At 37.2% G+C, this 16363-nt stretch overlaps 1 protein-coding gene across 4 annotated transcripts; it reads left to right on the top strand.

Moving 5' to 3' along the window:
- The first annotated feature begins 4204 nt into the window (after nucleotides 1–4204).
- LOC145816040 (uncharacterized) lies at nucleotides 4205–15484 on the top strand. 4 transcript variants are annotated; one of them, XM_082912278.1, is made up of 4 exons: nucleotides 4210–4805; nucleotides 7951–8060; nucleotides 12841–13125; nucleotides 15113–15484. In XM_082912278.1, the coding sequence occupies exons 2-4, from the start codon at nucleotides 7977–7979 to the stop codon at nucleotides 15341–15343; spliced, it is 600 nt and encodes a 199-aa protein (XP_082768404.1). In that variant the 5' UTR covers nucleotides 4210–4805; nucleotides 7951–7976; the 3' UTR covers nucleotides 15344–15484. The 4 variants fall into 4 exon arrangements, 3 of the variants coding, with proteins under 3 accessions (XP_082768404.1, XP_082768403.1, XP_082768402.1); XM_082912277.1 differs by having other exon boundaries at nucleotides 4211–4805; nucleotides 7964–8060; XM_082912276.1 differs by having other exon boundaries at nucleotides 4212–4805; nucleotides 7999–8060.
- Nucleotides 15485–16363: the final 879 nt, after the last annotated feature.

The following is a 16363-nucleotide window of genomic DNA, read 5'->3' as shown; positions in this document are numbered from 1 at the left end:
CTTTTGTGGCTGGCCGGCCACTATTTTTGGCCTGCCAACCACTTTTGTCAACTTGAGCAGCAACTTTTTGGAACAAGAACAGAGCAGAGGTTAAGGTGAAAAGATGTTCTACTGTGCAACAGAGGCATTCTGGCAACAAAACAATGGGTTTTTCGGGTGGAAATTCATGCATACATGAGCATTTCTCGCTTCCCGAGGCTAATTAGTTAGCTTAGTTACTTATTTCATGTTGTATGCATGTTGTAATTAATTAGTTAATTCTAATTTGTAATTAATTAATTAGTTCCATAGAATAGTTAATTAAATAATTGGTTTGTAATTACTAGCTAGCATAACTAGTTTATTCAATTTGTAATAATTAGTTAATTCATTTTGTAATAGCTAGTTAGTTTTTTCGGACCCTCTTGTGTAAGGGCAAAATTGTAATAATGTGTATGTTTTTCAACCTCACGTCTTTCTTCCTTTTATTTACTTGCTTATGATGGTTAGTTTAGGACATCATGTTTTGTTTAGCATCTCATTGTTTAGTTGTTTTTTGTTTTCCCTTTTATTTACTTGCATCCATTGTCTTGCATGCATTGAGCTCGGCGCATCATTCTAACTTGCATTGTTAGTTAATACTTCTTTGAATACGTGCTTAGACCGCATGTTATCAAATTGATTCATAGGCCATATTAATAGTCAAGCCTAGTAATTGCATATTGCATGCGCTGCATTAGTCGTATTGCATAGTTAGGATCATGCATTATTCTAACTCGTTTGGTCAAGTCTTCAAGATGGAGTTTCTATCTTATTGTCTTTTGACTCACTTTTTCATATGACTTTTGTGTTAACTTTGTTATGATGATCTTGAGTTATGTAAACTATATGCACAAGGAACTTCTTTGGTACATAAACTTTTGCATGGACATTTAAATATGTGTGATGTGCTGTGATATAGGCAATGTATATTTTGATCATATTGGCACAACTCAATGGGCTTCTTTGTATGTGATATGCTTCCGCTTATGGCTCCATTATTGTATTTATTCTGTAATATTATTAGAGACCGTAGGTAATTAAGTGATTACTGGCCGGTTATAATCCAAACTTTTAGGGGCGGATTTGGGTCGTGACACCCAAAATCTCGGACTTGCAAAAATACCGGAAGCTTTGCAAGACCGCTCGAGCAATCATTTCATCGCTCCAGTGATGAGAAGAAAACAGAAATTTCTGGATTGTTACAATCTCTAACAAAACTTGTTTTTCTTTGATTTGATAAAAAAATGATACAAGTTTGATAAAAGATTGGAGGCCATTTTTACTAAAATTTTCATCAAATTTAAATTTGATTAAAAAAAAAAAAAAATTGGTAAAAGATATAGTATTACAAAACATAGATAGTTACTCTTAAAATTATAATTGTTGTCGTTTTTTTTAAAAAATAAATAAATAAATATGATTCAAAGATGTCACTATTGATATCCGATCATGTTAATTTTTTGCTTGAATAATCTATTTAATCAATCCTAAAATATGAATAGTTTGAATCATCAAAATTAACCTTAAAATAGGCTTACCAATTCCAAATATTTTTTCAAGTTAAATGACCAACTGTCGAGCCCCACCCATGCCCAACTTGAGGTCCGAATTTTTCTAGGGCTTGAACTTCGGCCTAAGCCGAGATTTTGCGTGAGTTAACCAACCCAACCGGTCCAATTTTTAAAGAGAACTCACAAGGTCTGAAGGCAGGCCGACCCGAGCCTGGGCCACATGGGCTGGCCAAAATTACACCTCTATGTCCTAACTAAATAATAAGACAAGACCTGGACAAGTACTTTTGGGCATAAGACAAGACCTAGACAAGTACTTTTGGGCATTGTCAGGTAAACATGCAAAAATAAATAAATAAATAAATTGAGAAATTTACATATCAGTGTGCTTTGAAAAAATATTTGCAAATTAATAATAAATGTTACAAATATTAAAATATAAAATGATCAATGCTTTCGTCAATAAGTAATTATTTTTGTAGTGTTTCACTGAGCTGTGTTTTCTCCAAAACAGTAACCGTTTATATTCAGTTAAAGAAGTTAAGAACCCGCTCAACTTTTTTACTATTAATTATCAAAAACATCAATTTTCCTTATATTCTAAAAAATAAAAAAATAAAAATTTCAAAACCCACCTCAATTTTAAGAATTTGAAAGATAGTCCACTACAACAATGTATGACAGTAGTACATCAATTTACAATTTTTTTTAAATATATATATAGTATATGTTAATGCTATGGTATATGCATACAAATTGTGATATTTGTGGGTTTGATTATATTATAAATGTCATAACTCAATTTTATGAGAGTTATAACTTAAAAAAAATAATAATAATAATAAATAAACAAACACCATATAAGATATAACTAAACACCTCTTGAATTATAATCAAAATAATGTTATAATTAATATCACACAGTGTCATATCTAACACCACATTGTGTATAACTAAATCATAATTAATATTACAATAAATCATAACTAAATATCACAAAAGTCGTAATTAAGGTGTTGTACCCACCCCAAGCAGAAGAATTTCATAGAGTATAAGATAATTCATAGTATCACATTTTTTATATTTTGATGGGCATTCACCTCGGAAATGACTCATCTCCATACTCTTTATCATTCATATTTCTTCTTATTTTATTTTGTGGGCTCTATTCTAAACACACAATAATAATCTAAATCATTCATAATGTAATCACAACAATTTAGATGAGTTACGCAAAAAATTAATTTTTTCGGATATCACTAGATATACGAATAAATTGTATCTTATTTTTTAAAATAGACAGTAATTGTAAGTTTAAATTTAAATTTTTTATTTTATAAAATAAAAATTTATTTATTTATATATTTATTGATATCCGATAAAATTAATTTTTTTACAAAGATAATCTTTATTATGAGATTTGTGAGATAAAAAATATAAATTATCACTATAACTCAAAATAAAATTCAAAAAATTAAATATAAAAAATATAAAAAGTAAGAGGATAGAGGAGAGTCATTCTATTGGCGCCACCTCAGGATGCAATTCGGGTGAGTTCGGTCGAGTTAGGAGATTATTCAAACCGAATCCAAGTTGTGTTGAGACTTGTCCAGGCCCGCCCAGGTCCAATTATAACCCAAGGTTACTTGCCCAAGCCCGACTCGAGTTAAATCCGAATTGCCCAAATTGTAAATGAATTTCCATTTTTTTTTTTTTGTAATTGTTGTATTAAATTATTAAAATTTGACTCTATTTATATTTTTTTTATAGAAAATCATTAATAACATCGAAACAAATAATTTATATAATATAAGACAGATGTCGCTATAGTAATTTTTACAATTTATGAGTAAAAATAAAAACAAAATAAATAAAAAAGTAAAATTTTGTATTATTTATATATATAATATATATTCAATATGATTTAATAATCTAAATTATTTTAATATCCTATAATAGCTAATAATTTATATGTATATTTAATATTTTTATATATCTATATATATATATATATAATTCGGGTATCGAATTACTCGGATTGTTTGACATCTTTACTTAAATCCGTCCAAATTTAATTTAGACTTTTAAATTTTTGCCCAAATTTATACTGAATTTAAAAATATCTTATCTAAACCCCAAAAAAAAATTCAAATTGAGTTCGAATTCGTCGGATTAAACCCCCAAATTGCACCGCTAGTGCCACCGTTCAAACTGCTTAGAGCATCTCCAACGGTGAATCAAAATTTTCACCAAATTTGAATAAAAAAAAGTCAATTTTCTCAATCTAATACCATTTGCTCCAACCGTACATCAAAAGGGAAGTGGTCAACTGGCTGATTGACCGGCCGATTGACTGGTAAGGCAAAATTTATTTATTTTTTGGTTTTTATACCTGTTTGAATCTTTTTGACCGGTTTGAACCTACCTATTTGACAGGGAACCGGTCGACCGGTTGGTCAACCGGCCGAACAACCGGTTAGTTGACCGGTTGACCCACCTCAACGGTAACGCACAGTAAAATGATGAAATTTAGAGTTTATTCTCACTTTAAATTTTTTGTTCTACTCTCATTTTGATATCAATTTATTAAAACTATTAAAGTTTCAAAAAGTAATTTTTTCACTAAATTTTAAACCTAATACAAAGTTGATTCACCGTTGGAGACGGTGTTAAGTGATGGTCTGGTAGCGAAAGGGCTCCCAATCTTATCTTCAAGCCTGCTCCAACCCACATTATTAATCAGAAGGCTCGTTGTCCACCACCACCACCACCACCACCAACACGCATTCAATTCGCTTTCACTGTCTCTGCTACACAAAACAATACCCACATTAAATCTCTTCGTAATACTCTACACAATGACACCCACATAATCTCCTTCATTGTTCACTTCTCTCTTTCTCTCTCTCTCTCTCTCGATATATATATATATATATATATATAGAGTATCGTTAGATATGGGCTCGGAGGCAATCTTCTCCTTGTCTCCGCGGATTTTCTGGTGGATTTGGTGTTGTGAATCGAAAGGCCGGTGACCCTTATTTCCTTCTCTTCTGAAGAAAATTTCCAAATGGGTTGAGTGACTGAGTTATTTGAAGAAGATTTGTTGAAGAAGACACAAATCTGTTCAGGGGTTTCAGAGATTTTGAATTGATTGTTCATAAATATTGTGTATTATGAAGGGTTTTATGTTCTGGGTTTTGTTCTTGCTGACTGGGACGGCTTTGATGTTTCTTTGTCTCTCCAAAGAAAGAAGCACCTCCTCTGTTCCTGGTAAACTTCTATGTTCTTTTAAACATTTAGAAAAATATATTGTATTTATTGTGTTTATGTTTGAAAATTTATATGACAAAAGTTCACACCAGAGATTTAGAAATTAGACAAATTATGGTAGTTATTATGTTTGAATCAGTATTTTGACAGTTAAATTAAGGGCAGTTACATAAAGACATTTTTGGATAGAGAAAAATTGAGACTAGTGATAATACCAAGTAGGCTATGCACTTTATATAATAGGTATAAAAAAATGTTATGGTGTGCACCCTACCCTAAGTGCATACCATACGCATCTTGCCATAAAATGGGTAATTTTACCATAAAATTTTGTAATATCAACCATAACATGTGTAATCTTGCCATAAATTGGCGTAACAAAATTTTGTGGTCGATATTGCAAAAGTTTGTGGTTTGGTTAACATTTTTTTGTTATGCTAGGTTACGCATTTTGTGGTTAATATTATGAAATTTTGTGGTGCTGGTACACACTATATGAGAACCCAACTTAGAAAGTGTAGATATCAAAACGTTACATTTCACAGAGGTTAATGTGATTCTTTATTAATATGGTTGTTTGATTGTGGTAGTTTGTGGACTGTGACTTGGCAAGCTAAGGATCCTTTGTTTTCAAATACATTGTGAGTCAAAGGATCATGTAAGAATTTGGTGACATGAAAATGTCAAATCCTATTCATGGAGATACGAAAATCTCAAAACACGATCTTATGACTACTTCTATGAATCACAAATACTCCAAAAAAGACCCGATACAAGTATCGGATACATATAGGCATCCGACGTGATACGTGTTGGATAAGTATCCGTTTATTTATTTTAACTTCGGATATGGGAGGGATAGAGGAGGGATATGGGTGGATATGCCAAATAAGTATCCAATTTAATTTTACTCCCAATTTTTTTCTTTTTATTTTTTATTTTTTCAAATGTCAATGCTCTCTCCCTTTTTCTGCCTCTCTCCCCCTCTGTTTCTATCTCTTTTCATATTTTATAGGGCTTGCATTATCATTGATTTTATTTCATGTGATAGACCAATTTCTACTTTGTTAGCCCTGCTAAAAGGGCTACTCATGTTAATTTGAAAAAAAAAAGAAAGAAAGAAAGAAATTATTCACATTGTTTCTATTTTTAAATTTGCTTTTATTGTTATTTTATTTTGTTTTTAAATTTTGGACATTATGACTTGGGATTGTTGTTATCAATTCATCACTTAATTTTGTTATCTTTATTGTTGCTCTTTAAATTTTCTTGAATATTTAATCGAATCTTCTATTATTGTTAGTTGATACTTCTTTGTTAGTATTCCTAGTTGCTAATAATTTTTTATGAACATAAAATTCTCTTTTGGATATTAAGAATTTTAGTACTAGATATTTTATGAATGTACCATAACTAAAAATTATAAAAAAAATAATTTTATTTTACAAACGTATCTTCGCCATATCCATATCCTACTATTTTAGGTTTTATCATATCGTCACATCCGTATCCTGTATCCGTGCTTCCTAACTATGAGTGCATTGGGACAGAGAATCCCTTGCCATTCGGTAAGTTATATCTGGCCATGAAGTTTTCTTTACTTTCTTTTATCTAATAAACTTACTAAACCTCTGAACTTAGGCTAATAGGCTTACATTTCAATTTATCAGCAAGGCCATTTCCTTTTTTTCAAATATTAAGGGAAATTATTATGTATTCATGTATGATATAAACTTAGAACTGAGAATTGTTTTTGTTATGTAGCTATAGTGTGTATGCATATAAAAGTAGATGAACTGAGTGCTTATGATTCTAATGTGAATAGTTGGCATAACTGTATCCTAATTTGTAAATCGGTAGTGCTACGTAGCTCGAAAGGTGGAGCTCGAAATTGGCTCGAATCAGAAGCAGAGAAGGAGAAGAGAAGGAAGGAGGAGGAAGGAGGGAGGAGGAGGAGGAGGGACTGGAGGGGGAGGGGGAGGGGGAGGGGGAGGAGGAGGAGGGACTGGAGGGGGCCCAACAAATGGGGCTGGAGGCGGGGGGCGGAGGCGAGGCAAAGCCGACGAGCAGCCACGGCGGGCGACGAGGTGACGAGCAGCGACGGCGGGCGACGAGCAGCGACGATCCTCGGCGGCGGCGGTGCTGGCTCTTCTCCTCTTTCTCTTCTCCTCTCTTCTTCCTCTCTTCTCTCCCTCTTTCGAGCCAATTCGAGCCAACCAATTCGAGCTACGGCTCATTTCCGTTTGTAAATTGTACCAAGACAAGACTCTTTAATATCACCTTACTTACCTTGCATTACATTCTTTACATGCATGTATTGGTGATGAGAGTATTACCTGTTTAATAATGATTGGTCGACTCCTATTCAACTCAAATATTTGCTTATGTGAGAAGCGATCAAGTGAGTGCAATCTCATGTTAATTTTTTGTAGCAAAACAATTGCCTCTTAAAGAAAGAGTAAGAGCTCTTCTAGTAACTCAGAGTGACCACATGTTGGAATTAGTTGAATAGAAATCCTAGAAAGTGTAGATTGATTATGATTTCTCAAATTAAATGGAGCAATCCCTTTGTCAAACTTAATAATCAAGGATAGCACTCCCGAATTTGTATAGATATTGGCTTATTAGTTGTGAACATTTGATTGGGTGAAGGATCGAAGCCACATACATGAAATCCATTTCACGGTGAGAAGCTTAGTCAAAACAAGAATACCTCTGTTGGAGATTTCTCAAAATTACTGACATAATTAATTATCTGTGGCATTTTATAAGCACTGATTATCTATACTAATCCATCTTTTCTCTTTGCATTTCTCACATCTATATGTGGAGTGACCAAAGAAATTATGTAGTGGCTTGTTTAATATAATGTCGCCTTTAGCTTATCAAAAAATTGCTGGTGATACTTCAACAGATGTTTTGATTTTTGATGGGCAAGCTAATTTATAATAAATTGCTGTTGTTAGCTAGCCCAAATGCAGTGTTGTGGTTTCTCTTTAGTAAATTTACCTTTGTTTATTTTTCTTTTTTAATTAGAATGATGAGGCAATAATGTTGAACTGCTAATGCTATTGTTTAGTGTCAAATAATGGTCCAGTGATGAAGTTGTAAATTAGGCCATTTTAACACTCTAATAATTGCTTAGATGATTAATTTAGTTTAAATGATGGCATGGCTTCTTTAAATCAACCAGTGATGGCTTTAAATCGACATGGGGATAATATGACAGTGAAAACAAGAGGCAGGAAGCTTAAGGTACACAATTCAGACTGTTTCTTGTTGGCATGAGTTGTAAAGCAAGTGTGCATGTGGCATGAATTGTAAAGCAAGAGTGCATGTGGCATGAGTTGTAAAGCAAGAGTGCATGTGGCATGAGTTGTAAAGAAAAGGGATTGTCTAGAATAAACTCTGTATGATAGTCTATATATATGGACTTGTATTTCATAGAAAAAATGAATAAGAGCTATACAGTTGTTCCATGTCTCTACATGGTATCAGAGCAGAGATCCTAGGCTTTCTGCTTCACACTTTACACCTTCACGCCGACTATGGCAACTCCATCCACAGACCAAACATCCATTTCCAACCCAACCCTAGAAGACCTAACATCCAGAATGACAGATTTACTGTCCCAGACCCTGACTCAGAACCAGGCACCAACCCATGAAATTTCCGCTGCACCGATCGGCATCAAGTTGGATGGCACCAACTATGCTCTGTGGTCCCAAGTTTTGGAGATGTATATCTCCGGCAAGGATAAACTTGGATACATCAATGGAGATCTCCAGCAGCCCCAACAAACTGACCCAACATGGCGAAAATGGCGGACTGAAAATTCGATTGTGAAAGGGTGGTTAATTAACTCCATGGAACCAAGCATGATTGGTAATTTCATTCGATTCCCAACGGCAAAAGCAGTGTGGGATGCCATTGCCACAACTTTTTTTGATGGCACAGACACATCGCAGGTTTATGATCTCAAGAAACGGGTGACCAAGATGCGACAGGGCGGTGGGCAAATTGAAACCTACTACAATGGCCTTCAGGCCTTATGGAGGGAGATCGATTTCCTAGCAATGGGGACAGAAGTAGCTTATCCCGAAACCTCAACGTACTAAGCTTGATCCTTGTGCTCTACATTGTTTTTTTCTGGGCTATGCAACGCATCAGAAAGGGTATCGATGTTATCATCCCCCTACCCGACGTACTTATGTTACTGAAGGCCATTGTAGTAGGTTTCAATTTGCCCTTTTGATTGGTGCCCATGCCCCTCGTAGTTATTGGGCCGATGCCATTGTTACAGCAGTTTATTTGTTGAATCGCATGCCTTCCAAAGTCTTGGACTTTCAAACACCGCTTCAGGCTCTCTCATGCCATGGCTCTTTACCCTCTGTCCTGATGCTCCCACCTCGGATATTTGGGTGTGTTGCTTTCGTACATCTCCCGAAACCTCAACGTACTAAGCTTGATCCTTGTGCTCTACGTTGTTTTTTTTTGGGCTATGCAACGCATCAGAAAGGGTATCGATGTTATCATCCCCACACCCGACGTACTTATGTTACCATGGATGTAAGAATTTATGTATTATTGATTGATATATTGTTGATTGTTGTGTTATTGATATTACAAGGATTCCTATTATATAGAAGAGGATTTGGGTAGTAGGTGAGGAGTAGGTGAGGGTAAATTGGTGGTAGGTGTAGTAGGTGTGGTAGTAGGTGGTGGTAGGTGTAGGTAAATTTTAACAGCCCCCCGCAAACTCAAGGAGGATAGAAACTAACCAACTTGAGTTTGGAAAGAGGAACAAAACAAGAAAATACATAAAAATAAAAGAGGATAGGAGACACTGTATGGTCGTGTCAGACCATTGGTGAAGACACTGGATGGTGGTGTCATAACGTTGTAGAGGACACTGTATGGGGGTGTCATAACGTTGTAGAGGACACTGTATGGTGATGTCATAACGGTGTAGAAGACAGTTTATGGGGTCATGTCGGACCGTTGTAGCAGACAATGTTGTGACCGTTGTTGTGACAGTTTACGGAGTCTTGCTGGACCCTTGTAGAAACTAACCGGAATCAATGTCGGGACAGTTTACAGAGTCTTGTCGGACCCATGAAGGAGCTAACCGGAATCAATGTCGGGACAGTTTACAGAGTCTTGTCGGACCCTTGTAGAAACTAACCGGAATCTATGTCGGGACAGTTTACAGAGTCTTGTCGGACCCCTGTAGAAACTAACCGGAATCTATGTCGGGACAGTTTACAGAGTCTTGTCGGACCCATAAAGGAGCTAACCGGAATCAATGTCGGGACAGTTTACAGAGTCTTGTCGGACCCTTGTAGAAAGTCGCACCCTCAAAAGGTGTGCCCAATCTTTCAAAAAGCGTGTCATCAAAAGGCGTACCCAATCCATAAAAAGACGTGCCATCAAAAGGCGCGCCAGACACGCGGCGATGTACGTGATCGACAGTGCGCGTGTCGGCCTCTTCGTCATGTGCTATATAAATGAAGGCGGAGGCTGAGAGAACATGTGGAAATCAAACCAGTCTGAAACCTCTGAAAAACTCTTCTTGGGCGGAGAGAGATATACTGGTAACACTCTGTAAACACTCTGTAACCAACCCATCTCTGAAACACTCAGCAACCATAACATGGCCTCTTCTTCCCGTCCAGCTACCCAGAACATGGCCTCCTCTTCCCGTGGTCTGCTTACGCTCTTTCCAGAACTGAACGAGTCCACAAGAGAAATAACTGGTGCGGTGGCCAGTGAACCCCAACCAAACACTTCTGGGTTTGCTCCTTTGAACTTTCCGATGCGGTCGGTGGAGCAAAAAATGGCGGTGCAAACTGATATTGAGGCCAATCAGTATACTCTGAAGTCATGTGTGGAAACCATGACTGGGGTCACAAACTTGTCGCACCGGCTGCAGAGCAGGACAAATGAGGTGCAACAGTTAAACTCCCAGCTGGCTCTGCTCCAACGCATGTATAAGGATGCGCGAGCAGAGATAAGTGTGCTAAAGGCAGAAAACAAGGAGTTGAAGCGGAAGGCCACCGTGATGTTCCGTTTTGGAGGTCCACCATATGCTGTAGTGGAGGAGCAGGGTGGAGTGAACGTGCTCGGTGGAGTGGGAAACACGGAGGCAACACCGTCAAGGGCCGCCCAGGACGGAGGCAAGAAGAAGAGACCGGCAGCAGAGTAGAGAAGAAAAAAATCCCGCCTGTTGATGTGGTTGTTGTGGGTTGTTTGGTTGTTTGTTTGTTTGTTTGTTTTTTTTTTTTTTTTTTTGGGTGTAAAATTGTGATCGGGGTTGATCCCTGAAATGAATAAAGCAAGTGTATTTGGAAAACTCGAATGGTAGGTGTGGAAATGCAGAAAAAATCAACTGGAATGAATTTTTTTTTTTTTTTTTTTGTGAAAAATAATAATAATAAGAATAATAATAATAATAATAATATTGGTATCATGGAGTGGGCGGTGGTACAAAAATATTGTGTAGAAAAAGAGGGAGATGGTGAAAAAAAAAAAGAAGGGACATGCCCATGTGTTTTCAAACTGCTAAAAGAAAAAAGAGAGAGAGAGAGAGAGTGGGGAACATGATGATGATGAGAATGGTACGCAACGTCATATGTCCCCACTTTTTCAAATTAGGAGCCTTAGGATATCTAGGGACAGACCCAATTAACCTAACCCACTGCACTGCTGTAGTCAAACTTCTTGAAAAAGGTGGAATTGATATTGAAGTTGCCAAGAGCTGGTATATTAACAGTAAATTCAGGCCACTTGATAAAGAGTGGAAAAAACAGAGGTGGGTGAATAATATAAAAATAAAAAGAAATGAAAAGAGGGGGACAAAAGTTGGTGTCTGGGTTGAAGCAAAACAATAAATAAATAAATAAAAAGAAAAAGTTGGGTGTGATGGAAAGATGAGAGAGAGACGCAGGGGTTGGTGTAATGTGTAATAGTTTATTAGACTATTATAGTAGAATAAAAAAGGGATATAGGAGAATAAACACACAAAAAAAAATATATAGAGATATATATATAAACAAAAAAAAAAACAAAAACAAAGAAAAGCTGGGTGTGTTGTGTTGTGTTGTTCTGTGTGCGTGTGTGCAGGGCGGAGCATGTGCTTGGTAGCCAATGTGTCTGTTGTGTTGTGTATGGGAATGTGTGTGTGTGGTGGGTATATCAGGCAACAACATGATCAACACCCATTATGCACTATCCCTCAGCAGCTCAAAACCTGAGAGAGAGAGGGAGATCAGTGCGGAGGAAAGTATATCAGTCAACAACATGAAGTTGAATTCCCAGATGTAGCAATTGTTGGTGCCGAGATCGGGGAGATTACCGTCTGAATCGGAGAGAGTGAGGCCAATCTGAATGAGATTCAAGAGATCAACGTTGGCTTTCAGGGTCGCGTAATGCGCGGTGGGATTGCGATTGCGGAAGAAATTCATTCCGCTCTTGGGACGAACCACCACACCTGGGAATTTTGTGTCCATGGAGACGAAAGGGTAGAGATCGATGATGAGTCGGATTAGTTCGAACTCTGACTCGAAATTGACAGACCACACTGACCGAACTACGATGGGCTTATCGGTGGCGTGAACATGGCATCTGGTGATTGTGAGATCCAGATTTTAGAGAAAGAGGTTTTAGGCAGGGATGGAAAGGTATGGGTAGAAAATAAGCGGAATAGATTGAGGTCCGGCGGGCGGCCAAGGCGAGGTTGCCGCCCGCCGGTGAAGCAAAATTACTAGAGTCTTAACCTTGCTCTGATACCATGTAATAATTTATGTATTATTGATTGATATATTGTTGATTGTTGTGTTATTGATATTACAAGGATTCCTATTATATAGAAGAGGATTTGGGTAGTAGGTGAGGAGTAGGTGAAGGTAAATTGGTGGTAGGTGTAGTAGGTGTGGTAGTAGGTGGTGGTAGGTGTAGGTAAATTTTAACAATGGATGTCACATTTCTCGAGTCTGAGTTCTTTTTCCCTAACCCCATGACCGATTCTCCTCTTCAGGGGGAGATACGACATAATGAAGAGCAAAATTGGGCTGTTTTCGATTTCCTAGCAATGGGGACAGAAGTAGCTTATCCCGAGCCTACCGCAGCTTCTACCACTACTACAACTGCCGCTCCTACTGATGTATCAGGAAGGTCTGCTGACCGTGGAATGGAAATCATAACTACACCAGCTTGTATGGCTGACTGTAGAGAAGAACTTGGTAGAAGTCTCGACGATGAAGACCCCACTCATCCACCTCTAATACCCGAGACTGATCAATCTCTTGCGAATATTCGTAAGGTAACTACTCCTCCTCCTGATAATGCTTGTGATACTTCTATTGGTTATCAATTACCTTTCAGGCATAACCGTGGAAAACCACCAGACCGATACTCTCCAGATCATGTGAGTAAGAAATCCATATATCCGATTGCCAATCATGTCTCATCTCAGAGGTTATCAGATTCACTCAAAACATTTGTACACCAGTTGTCTGTTGATCATATTCCTAACCAAGTACCCGAAGCCTTGAGTGATCCGAAATGGATGCATGCTATACAAGAGGAAATGGCGGCTCTTCAGAAAAATCAGACATGGACACTTATTCCTCTGCCGAAAGGGAAGAAGACTGTCGGATGCAAATGGGTCTTTTCTATCAAACACAAGGCTGACGGATCTATTGAGAGGTATAAGGCAAGACTTGTGGCGAAGGGGTACACACAGACTTATGGCATAGATTATCATGAGACGTTCTCTCCAGTGGCGAAGCTGAACACAGTCAGGGTATTATTGTCTCTTGCAGCTAATCTAGATTGGCCATTGCATCAGTTTGACGTACGGAATGCCTTCCTTCATGGTGATCTCAAGGAGGAAGTATATATGGATGTTCCACCTGGATTTTCATCTTCTCAAAATGGAGTCGTATGTAAACTGAATAAGGCACTATACGGCTTGAAGCAATCTCCCCGTGCATGGTTTGGCCGGTTTAGCATGGCTATGCGACAATGTGGTTTCAAGCAAAGCAATTCAGATCATACACTATTCCTAAAACACTACAAGGGAAAGATAACAGCGTTGATTATTTATGTTGATGATATGATAATTACTGGCGATGACGTTGGGGGGATTTCTAAACTCCAAGAATATTTGGCGACCAAATTTGAAATGAAAAATTTGGGTGGGTTGAAGTATTTTTTGGGAATTGAGGTGGCTCGGTCAAAGCAGGGCATCTTTCTATCCCAAAGAAAGTATGTGTTGGATTTACTCGCAGAAACTGGAATGCTTGATTGTAAGGCTGAGGACACTCCAATTGTTCAGAATCATCACCTAGGAGAGTATTCTGATCAGCTACCTGCAAATAAAGAGAGATATCAAAGGATAGTTGGAAGACTAATGTATTTGGCACATACTCGACCGGATATCACATATGCTGTGAGCGTTGTAAGTCAATTCATGCACTGTCCTAGTAAAGATCATATGAATGCAGTTGTTCGAATACTTCGATACTTGAAATCAGCCCCAGGGAAAGGACTTATGTTCTCTAAGAATAATCATCTAAATATTGGTGGTTACACAGATGCAGATTGGGCAGGCAACAATACTGACAGAAGATCTACTTCGGGACATTTCACCTTTGTAGGAGGAAACCTTGTTACTTGGAGGAGTAAGAAACAAAAGGTCGTGGCTCTTTCTAGTGCAGAAGCTGAGTTCAGAGCGATGAATAAGGGACTTTGTGAACTCCTTTGGTTAAGGAAGTTACTTACAGAATTTGGTTTCCCACCTGCTTCAGCAATGGAATTATTTTGTGATAACAAAGCAGCCATTAGTATTGCTCACAATCCGGTCCAACATGATCGTACAAAGCATGTTGAAGTGGATCGACATTTCATCAAAGAAAAGCTCGAGACTGGGATAGTTCAGTTTTCCGTTTGTTAAATCAGAAGATCAACTGGCAGACATGCTAACTAAAGGCGTGTCAAGTAAAGTGTTCTACAACTCACTCGACAAGTTGGGCATTGGCGACATCTTTGCACCAACTTGAGGGGGAGTGTTGGCATGAGTTGTAAAGCAAGAGTGCATGTGGCATGAGTTGTAAAGCAAGAGTGCATGTGGCATGAGTTGTAAAGAAAAGGGATTGTCTAGAATAAACTCTGTATGATAGTCTATATATATGGACTTGTATTTCATAGAAAAAATGAATAAGAGCTATACAGTTGTTCCATGTCTCTACATTTCTTTCTTCTGTTTATGCTTTAGATATAATCTTTATTTTCTTTCCAATCTGCAGGAGAATTGTCATGCTTCAATCACTGACAAGAGTAATTCAGGGAGTATAAAACTAGAAGATTATAACCCTATCGATCTGGTTCCAAGTTCAAAGGCTTCCGTAAGACCTGGACCTATCCAATATGGCACTCCGCTCATGCCTTACGTCCCAAAGCCTTCACCTCCCGACCACCCAAAGCAGGAGGGATTTCCTTACTTGAAATGTGAAAAATGTAATAACTTGTTAGTTTAACACGGTGTTTCAACCATGTGTATTGTAACATATTATACTGCTAACTTATGTACCTACCACTTGTGTTATGTACTTTATTTTGGTTTGAAAGAGTTTGTTGTTATTATATGTCAATGTTATATACTTTATTTTGGTTTGAAAGAGTTTGTTGTTATTATATGTCAATGTTTGTTGCTTTAGGAACATTACAAACAATTAGGTAGCATTAGGTTATCATTATCATCTCAAGACGTCATCATCTGTTTATATTTAATCGGAAAAAAAAAAATGCCCCCCAAAAAAAGTAAGTGAACATTAGGAACACCCTTTGTGAGTTTTTTGTAACCGGTTTTTGTGCACGTAGAAGTCTTCTATCTGTTTTAGCCCACCCTTGGCATTGCTTCAATGATTTATTATGTATCTTTGATGAGTATCTACAATCAATGTGAGCTGAAGGACATGGAACTTGTGATTGAATAATCAAAGGACTACCCAACCCACCAGAATTTGACAATCAGTAACATTTGAGCCTCTGAATGTTTTTTACAGGCTCTTTCATTCCTAGTATGACAAACTGATATCAATGATAGATCTAATTTTGAGATTTGACCCAATAAATTGTTTAACAGTTTATGGTTTCTATACATAGTGTCATTTCCCTCAAACATTTTGTGTTATTCCCGTGCCAAATTTATTGAAGCCTGAAAAATTTCAGAAATTTACATATCCTCTTCTCATCTTAGTGCCATTGCATCTTCAATTATAAGTACATCTATCATGAAGACTACAATTCTATATACAAGAGAAAACATTCCTTTCTTGAGCATATAATCTTGATGAAGCAGCTGACTTATATTTGTTATGAGAATCTATTGATACCCTCATATTATGCATATTAATGCTGTGTTTGGTTGGAGGATTTGGAGAGGGATTTGGAAAGAAAAGGGAAAAGAGAAAAGGTGTGTGAAACTATGTGAAATTTAGGCATAGTTTATTCTCATGTCACCTACCTTTTCCATTTCCCTTTCCAAATCCCTACTC

Source organism: Camellia sinensis, unplaced genomic scaffold (genome assembly GCF_055761805.1).
Source record: "Camellia sinensis isolate YWXY unplaced genomic scaffold, ASM5576180v1 Unanchor3, whole genome shotgun sequence".
Classification (NCBI taxonomy): domain Eukaryota; kingdom Viridiplantae; phylum Streptophyta; class Magnoliopsida; order Ericales; family Theaceae; genus Camellia; species Camellia sinensis.
This window is presented reverse-complemented; position numbering and strand designations above follow the sequence as displayed.

Bases quoted from the DNA above. Each gene is read 5' to 3' on its own strand.
- LOC145816040 (XM_082912276.1), top strand. From the start codon at position 4,709: ATGAAGGGTTTTATGTTCTGGGTTTTGTTCTTGCTGACTGGGACGGCT. The intron at 4,806-7,998 runs GTAAACTTCTAT...TAAATCAACCAG, and splicing joins AAGCACCTCCTCTGTTCCTG to TGATGGCTTTAAATCGACAT. The intron at 8,061-12,840 runs GTACACAATTCA...TCTCCTCTTCAG, and splicing joins CAAGAGGCAGGAAGCTTAAG to GGGGAGATACGACATAATGA.